The sequence below is a fragment of the Lygodium microphyllum genome, chromosome 14 (assembly GCF_053477565.2).
Source record: "Lygodium microphyllum isolate KBCC chromosome 14, Lygodium_microphyllum_v1.1.10, whole genome shotgun sequence".
NCBI classification, from domain to species: Eukaryota; Viridiplantae; Streptophyta; class Polypodiopsida; order Schizaeales; family Lygodiaceae; genus Lygodium; species Lygodium microphyllum.
This window is the reverse complement of record NC_141148.1, coordinates 88,721,542-88,730,430: the sequence shown is the minus strand read 5'-3', so window position 1 is coordinate 88,730,430 and position 8,889 is coordinate 88,721,542. Positions and strand designations below refer to the sequence as shown.

At 40.2% G+C, this 8,889-nt stretch overlaps 1 protein-coding gene across 1 annotated transcript in view; it reads right to left on the bottom strand.

The window, feature by feature from the left end:
- Positions 1-261: 261 nt before the first annotated feature.
- Positions 262-8,889, bottom strand: part of LOC148025830 (protein DA1-related 1-like) — a 70,294-nt gene continuing 61,666 nt past the window's right edge. The window contains exons 3-11 of the mRNA XM_087693079.1: positions 2,668-2,794; positions 2,338-2,458; positions 2,165-2,248; positions 1,929-2,048; positions 1,614-1,826; positions 1,425-1,487; positions 1,079-1,197; positions 906-964; positions 262-819 (exon numbers count right to left, since the gene is read on the bottom strand). Coding sequence (XP_087549205.1) covers positions 518-819; positions 906-964; positions 1,079-1,197; positions 1,425-1,487; positions 1,614-1,826; positions 1,929-2,048; positions 2,165-2,248; positions 2,338-2,458; positions 2,668-2,794 — 1,208 coding nt within the window. The 3' untranslated portion in view covers positions 262-517. The remainder of the gene's footprint in view (positions 820-905; positions 965-1,078; positions 1,198-1,424; positions 1,488-1,613; positions 1,827-1,928; positions 2,049-2,164; positions 2,249-2,337; positions 2,459-2,667; positions 2,795-8,889) is intronic.

Below are 8,889 nucleotides of genomic sequence, written 5' to 3'. Positions count from 1 at the left end.
ATTCTAAGGAATCTGATATGAGACTTGTTTGAAGTCCTTGGCATTTACTTCTAGTAGACCACTTGCAATATTTCTTCTCAGGTTGAATCAATGCCAAATGATACTTGTTACCCTCTTTGGGTATCGCTAAGTGGCAAGCCCATACAAAGCATTATTTTTCATACACATGGTCAAAAAGTGCACCACCTCTCTATTCAAGAGGGCTGGCTGTTATTTCTGACACAAAATTATATTTTTTAGTTGTGGCCAACAGCACCGAAAGATGATTGAACTATATTGAGTATAATAACATTTGATATATGTTCCTCTTTGAGTCCACAATAAATGTTTGATTGAAGTTTCAGAAACCTCCTTCCCAATTATAAGAATATATCCAGTTTCCTTGAAGGTTTGAGGGCATTGAGCCCAGAATAAATAATATCTAGAAGAAAGTACAGATGCATATGATTTTCCTTAATCGATCATTGGTCTACAGATTTGTTCTAGACAGCTATGAAGGTTGTTTTGATTTGCTACTTCACTGTGGAAAGATACCTGTAATCTTGATGTGTTCAAGAGTTCGTCTCAAACCATACTGTACCATGGCAGCATGACCAGCTCGAAAACCTTCACCATACACTGGTGAAGAATCCATGGCAATCTGATGAAGAAAAAACTCACCCAGTTTTTTGTCAACAGCAGATTTTGGAGCTTTTGACTTTTCAGAGGACGAAGAGGAAGATGAACTGCTTGAACCTGCTGTGACTTCGGACTCGAGCCACATGTGAGCTAACACTTGACAAATTCCTTCTTCCACAGCAGGATCAGAAATCCGGAAACCTGTGACAAAAAACCCACAGCATAATTGCACCTTTTTTCAGGCATGATGCTAAGGAAAAACAAGTTTGTAGTTGGAAAATGTCTACCGTTGAGGCGAAGCCATGCATGCATCAATTCGTGCGCCAATATTGATCCTGTAAGCAACCTGCCTCACAGAGGGATTTTTTCAGGATTTCAATCTTACAATGTTGCATTACTTATATACTTTTTGAGCAAAAAGGACCAAGCATGACATCCATTACGATTTCACACGCTTCACCTTGGGAGTCCAAAAAGCACCATGATTCCAGTCACTTCACATTCCCTAGATAGTTTTTGGGATGCTTTTACCATCTCTACAACACGGTTCCCAGCACCAATTTTGGGCCTCTTGAAAATCTGTACAAGAGTGAAACTAGATTCAAGAACTCGGTTTATATCTTTATCTTTATCTATCTATCTATCTATATATATATATATATATATATATATATATATATAAACACATTGTATATGAGAGTATGAGAGCAAAAGGTAATTTGTGTTTGTACATGAAAATTAAAGGCTTTAAAAAGAAAATGTATAAAAATTTGGAGCCAAGCCATGAACCTGATTGTAAGACTTACAATGTTCACATTCTGTTCTTCTGATAGGCATAAACCTCTTGTCTCAGGCATGTGGTGATGACCCTGTGCAATAGCGTGTTTTAAGTTGCTTAAGCTGACACAAATAACTATATAAATAAGCAATCACCTCACAGAAAAATGTAGGTTGATAGTATGATTTTCCTAAAGAAAGCAAGGCTGATAATTTACATCTTTTTCTCCCTCCATAGCCTCATTTAAAGCTTGTCTTTCTACCAGCATCATCGGGATTTGTTGCTTAATTCTCATGTTCATTCCCTCATAAAAATCACGAATTTCATGATATAGTGGCTGACATTCCCCAGTGTCCATGATGGAAGAATTCAAGCACTCCAAGCATAACTTTCGTCCATCTCCCAAGGAAATGTATTGAGCATCCTTTGACTGTAAGCCACAACACCAGTATTACTAGCTCATCTATGAATAGAACAGATAATGCTCTAGACAACAAATTCACTCCACAAACTTAGAAACTCTTTTACTGACCTCAACTCGTTCACAGCTACAGCAACGAGGAGTGCTGTCCATTTCATGTGATGGACAGTACTTCTGTTGCCAAAAAGGATGTGCTCTGTATTCTATTAGGCCTCCATGATTTGTGGGAATCTGTGCATAGAAATATTCATTTCTAAATCATTACCCGTTCCACTCTGTAGTTTAGGCATGACCACGTAACTTGAAAAGGACACATAACAGAATGCAAAAGCTCTAGATACTCTTACAAATTCCTTACAAACATCGCATCGAGGGTGGAACAACTCTTTGTAGCAAGCTTTGTGGTAAGGATTGTTGCCGGACATTGAGAACTGTGATTGAACACTGTGAGCAGCTGTTTGGCTTGCTTTGCATAAACACTACTTACAGTTCTGTGAATTTTCCAAATTCCTGAGCATACCTCATAGTCAGAAATTGGTGTATCACAAGCATGGCAACGAAAACATTGAGGATGCCAGACAGATCCCATGCAGCTCAAAAACCGTCCATATCCTATTTCTCTCTTGCAACCTTCACAAGTTCTGCAGTACATCTCTTATTCAAAACATTACAGTGTAGTCGACAAATTCTAGACAAAGGTTTAACATTCATTGGCCTGTCTTTGACACTTTGAGATGACCATTCCCTGGGTCTAATTTTGTGAAATGAAATAAAAGGAGACACCAGGGAAAAAAAGATCTGTTGAAAAGTTCTAAAAATCATACTTTATGTAAACATTTTAGCCACCAACCTTCTCCCTGAAGAAACATGGCGAATAGGTATTGAAGTAGAACGTGAGGACTGTTCATGTAAATCCATGCTTTCTTGCAATGCTCTTGCTAGCTCCTCATCTGTATCAACCTCACTGTTACCATGGCCTGAAACAATTAACAATTAGATTTGAGACAGTATGTCAACTTTATATGATTCATTTTCGGACTCTACTAAATGAAGAGATGCATAGGCTCCAATTCTCAGAATCGAAAAGAAAAATTTCCAAAAGTGCAATGCAAGTTTCAAAGAGGCTTACATATATTCATTTGCTTTTTCATAACTGCAATTCAATTAACACTGAGGCCTGAACTAGTTAAAAGAATTTCTGAGATAACTCTTCAAAAAAGCTGGAACCCATCTGAAATCTGAAAGTGTCCATGCAGTCAGTTATTTAAGTTTAAGGACAATAGTAGATTCTGGAAACAAATCCATTGATCTCAACTATCCCATAGAATCTACTGGTGAAAAATATGCATAGATCAATGAACCTATTTGTGATTGGACTGAAGTTGCCAGAATTCAAGGCAAGTTTGAATGCAGCACTCCTTACAAAGGGAAAGAATAGTAGTTGATATATATGTGCAACTTCTTAAAACTGTAAATTTTCTGTGATAATGATAGCAAACCCACCATCCATTGCAGTTCAGCTTTACGGTATTGGTCTATGAGCACAAAGTCTGGATTCTACTAGATTTAGCATTTGGACCCAGAATGTCTATGGACCACATTCTACTCATACATGTCATTGTGGGCTGCAGAACAATCATTGCCCACCACCCAACTACATGGCCTACTAGGCTGCCCTTACATGCATCAACCTCCAATACACAAATATCAAGCACAAGAGAAGTATTGAAAGCTGTATCATTGCCTTCTTCGTAGTGTGAGAAGGATGGAGCAAAGGAGCCTACCTCTTCATTCACATCTACTCTAGCAATTATGATGGAATTAGTCTTCCTTCACATCCATTATGGACGACTCTCCTTTAGGCCCTAGCTCTTCAAGTTGCAAGACTTACAGGTGTGATTGGCCCTAGGATCTCCATCCTCGAAAGGATACCATCACCATCAGTGATAGGTGTTGGCACCATGTCGATTCTACCCGATCGTCCTTCAAGTTCCGCAGAGGAGGACCATCATGTTCAAAATTTGGGCTTCCATCTCCTCTCAATCTATGGCCTTACCTATCTTGGGCTTCCATCTCCTCTTAATCTATAGGTTCCTACCCATTCATGGTTGTCACATGCGATGGCATCCAATTAGAAATGTCCAATACTGGTACGGTGTGAAGATATGCTAAGTTTGCACAGAGAAAACACAAAATGTACGAACACGGCTGAAACACAATAACTCAAACAGTAACATAATAAATGCAAAATGCAAAATGCAGACACAAACACAAACAAAGAAGAAAACCATTAGATTTACATACATTTTTGGATTCTGATTGGCTAGTTGTTGCAATACTCATGTATTGACATGTGGTTTTTGCTTCATGCTTGGTATCTGGTGAATATTAAGGTTGACCATTGTGGCCACCTCTAGTTGTGAAGCCGAGTGCATGGTAACTACAAAAAGATGACACATTTCAAAAATAGAGTCCCCCACCCTAATACATCAACTAAAATGCAAAGGCAAGCTCCTCCTACCCCCCAACCCTCGGAGTACTATATAAAGAGGAGTAGGGGCATCTCAAAAACAAACAACTCTTACAAAGGCTCCATCCTGCTGAGTGCAACAAACTTACTCACTTTCCCTCTCTCTTCTTCAATCACACAAAAGCCCTATCGAAATCCTCCGAGCTCTTCCTCTCTTCTTCTCCATCACACAGAAGCTTTGCTGAAATCCATCAAGCTTCTCCCTCTCTTCCCCACACAACGCAAAAGCTCTACTGGATTTTGTCGAGTCTATTCTATGGCTCCCAAGAGATATAGGGATGCAGTGCTGGCTCTTGTACAAGAGAAAGGGGTCACTAGTGCTGAAGTTCAACCCATTGCTGAACCACACCCTGAAGTCATCCTAGCCATCTACATATGTAGAACATCTCATACTCAATGTTTGGAGGGGGCTCCAATGCTGATCAAGTGGCGTAGGCAAGCCCAAATCTCAACCTTGGTAGATGGCTTCATGCTAGTCGAAAAAACACCGAGATAAAAATCCACCATGCAAATACATAGACTGGATGGAGGAAGACCTGGCCTTTCCCCAATTGGAAGAGCAAGGAAAGGTCTGCCACCAAGGAAATCAGGATGCACCCATACTCAAACTTGAGAGAGGGCTCCAATGCTGACCAAGTGTCATAGGCATGCCTGAAACTCGATCTCGAGAGATGGCTTCGATGCCAACCAAGAATGCGAAGGGACAACCACCAAAGTGGTAACTCTTCATAAGAGCACCAACTCTGATACCATGTGAAGATATGCTACACAAGCTACCCACCATTCAATCCATCCTTGTCTTGCAAGTTTCAGCCATCAACCCTCTTCCACTAGTTGTCCAACCCCAAGCGACTGCTGCTACATGGTCTACAACTGTTGCCCAACCTCCCACTACTGCCTGTGTTCAACTGCCACATCTTCAAGCAATTACATTGCTGGGTTTACCAGTTCTAGCCCCATAGATTGTTGCATTCTAGTTTCTAGCATGTTGCCCTTCCATTTCCAGCATTGGCTTGATTTGTGTTTGCATCTATAGCACGTAGTTGTTGTGTTTTCAACACTTTTCTTCAACAACCTTTGCTCTGACTGGTGGTTACTGCACTCCGGCATCAACTCTGGTGTACAACACACATTAACACATCCCTCAACTTGCTCCCATGAGAGCCACCGACTATTAGACAGCTTTGCCCCCTGCCCCTTGAGCATCTCATACACTATTTCCTTCATTTACAACATTCATTCATTCACTTCAAAGTTACCTTTTTTCTCCATTGGTGTTTTCTATTATGCAAAAGCATCCTTCAAAATTAGGGTTTTGTGTATGAGATAGAGAAACTCTCTAGGACCACATTGTTGAGCTAAAAATGCATAAGCCTGACTTAAACAATCCCAAAACACACTTGCTTAATGAAGAAAACCTCTTATTTTAAAAAGAAACGCGATTCTAGAGAGTTAGTGGGTCCCATATACAAAACCCTAATTTGGGTGTCCCAAACTTTCTATAAATATGCATGCAATCCACCACTCTCCCTCAATCTCGTTTTTGCTGGTTTCAAGAGCCATAAGACTGCTGCCCACACCCCGTTCGCGGAGGACATCACGGCCAGAGCTTCCACCAACCACCTGCTACCATCTAGCACTTGATTCTGGCCTTCCTCGTACATTTGTTGTTGTTGCCAAGTCCCAGGAGCTATCGCCTACGTTGGTTTTCTGGCTGCCACCGTAACATTCTCTCACCACTGTTTGTTGCGTTTGCACCTAACCGCTATTGTGCAAATTGAAGAAGAGTTTGCTTTCTGTTGGGTAGCTAGACAGCAAAGGTTACTTCACGACTTTTGGCAATGGAATGTGGAAGATACAGAAAGGGTCTATGCTAGTCACTAGAGGTGGTAAAAAGGGGACTCATAATCTCTACTGCAAGGCACTTCCTGGAAAGTTTGTTGCATTTGCTGAAGTGCAGCCACACATGGAGTTATGGCACAAGTGTCTTGGACACATGAGCCAAAAGGGTTTGCAAGCATTTTCTTCACTTGGAAAAGTTGATGTGAAAAACTCAAAGCTTGACTTATTTGATGATTGTGTTCTAGGTAAACATGTAAAGAGTCCATACTCTCATGGAGCCTCTAGAAAGGCTTGTATCTTGGATTTAATCCATTCTGATGTATACACCATGCCAATAAAAACTCGTAATGGTTTCCATTATTTTGTGTCTTTTGTTGATGACCATTCTAGAAAACTATTAGTTTACTTGCTTAAGCAGAAAAGTGAGGCATTGGATGCTTTTAAAAGGTTTTATGCATTCGTTAGTACTCAAAAGGGTTTAAAATTAAAATACATAAGAGCAGATAATGGGGGAGAGTATGTATCTAAAGAATTCGATAAATTTTGTGATACAAATGGAATTAAAAGGGAGCTTACCGCTCCTTATAATCAGTCATCCAATGGTGTGGCTGAGTGAATGAATCGTATGTTATGTGAGAAGATTCGGTGCATGCTGTCCACAATTAATCTCCCGCAATTGTTTTGGGAAGAGGCACTTAAAACCGCGGTACATATATGCAACCGATCTCCACACTGTGCACTTGAAAGTGGCATTCTTGAATAGGTTTGGTCTAGCAAACCTACTTCGGATGACCACTTAAGAGTCTTTAGTTGCATGCTATGTACATGTACCTGTTGATAGCGGAACCAAACTTAACATGAAATCTCATAGAGACATCTTCATGGGTTATGGAGATGAGGGTGAAATGGACTATAGAGTGTGGGTTCCAAGCATAAAAAGGGTGTTAGGCAGCCATGATGTGGTATTTAATGAGTCAAAGCTGCTAAAAAATGTCACATCTAATGACTCAAACAAAAAGAAAGTTAAATTTTAACATGATCAGTCACTTGAACAACCATCAACCACTAAAAATTCAGCTCCTTTTGATGCTAATTACGATAATTAGCATATCATTATTGAGCCACATGAAAATGGGCAGCAAGGGGATGCTGAAAATCAGCTAGAGCACCAAAATCAACATGTTGAGAATGACTTACAGCAGCCTGAAATTGTATTACAACAACCTGAACATGCAATTCAGCAGCCAAACAATGAGGTCATTGACATTCTCTTGGATGTGGATCCATTACCTGATAACACAGATCATTGGGTAAGAAGGTCTACAAGTGTCAGAAGACCTGTACAAAGATTTGGTCCTTCTTTGGACTGCATTTTGCTCACAGATGAAGGTGAGCCTCTTACGTATAAAGCGGCTTTATCATGTGAATTGAAGAAAAAGTAGGAGCTAGCTATGCAAGAAGAAATGAAGCCATTGTATCAAAATGATACTTGGGATTTGGTTACATTGCCCAAGGATAGGAAAGTCATTCCTAACAAATGGGTCTATAAAATCAAATGTGTGGATGCAAACCCAAATACAAAGCCAGACTTGTGGCTAAGGGCTATACATAAAAGGAGGGCATTGATTTTCAGGAAGTGTTTTCTCCTGTTGTCAAAATGACCACTCTTCGAGTGTTATTTGCCATTGTCGCATCTATGGACCTTGAACTTGATCACATGGGTGTTAACATTGCATTCTTGCATGGTGATCTGGAAGAAGAGTTGTACATGAAACAGCCTGAAGGTTTTGTTATACAAGGAAAGGAGCATTTGGTATGTAAGCTTAAGAGAAGCTTGTATGGTTTGAAACAAGCTCCTAGACAATGGTATAAAAAGTTTGATGCCTTCATGCTCTCACGTGGATTTAAACGAAATAGTGCAAATCACTGCTTATATATTACGAAGGCTGATGATGGAAGCCTTATTATACTTGTGCTTTATGTGGATGATATGCTTATTGCTGGTAAGCATAAAAGCCAAATTAATGCATTGAAAAGACAGCTGAATTCAACCTTTTCTATAAAGGATTTGGGTGCAGCTGAACACATTTTGAGCATGTGTGTGACACAAGATAGAGAGGAGCAGCTCTTATTTCTCTCACAAGAAACATACATCAGCAAAGTACTTGATTGTTTTTCTATGGCAAATGCTAAGCCTCTTGGTGTGCCTTTACCACCATATCTTAAGCTTAGCAAGGCAAATTGCCCAAAAGACGATAAGGCAGCCAGCTCTATGAAGGGTGTTTCTTATGCTTCAACTTGTGGCTCACTCGTGTATGCTATGGTTGCCACTAGACCTGACATTGCTCATGCAATGGGAGTTGTGAGCAGGTTTATGTCAAATCCTGGCAAAGCGCATTGGAAAGCAATGAAATGTATCTTACGGTACCTTAAGGGCACACAAAGAAAATGTATTTGCTATGGAACGGGTATGTTAGATTTGCAAGGGTATTGTGATGCAGACATGGCACGTGACTTGGATACTTGCAAGCCTACTAGCGGATACATATTTACATTGATTGGTGGGGCGATTTCTTGGTGCTCTAGACTTCAAAAGATAGTACCACTCTCTACCACTGAGGCTGAATATATTTCAGCCACTGAAGTTTCAAAAGAAGTTGTTTGGCTTGGTCATTTGGTCAAGGATTTTGGGCTACCTAC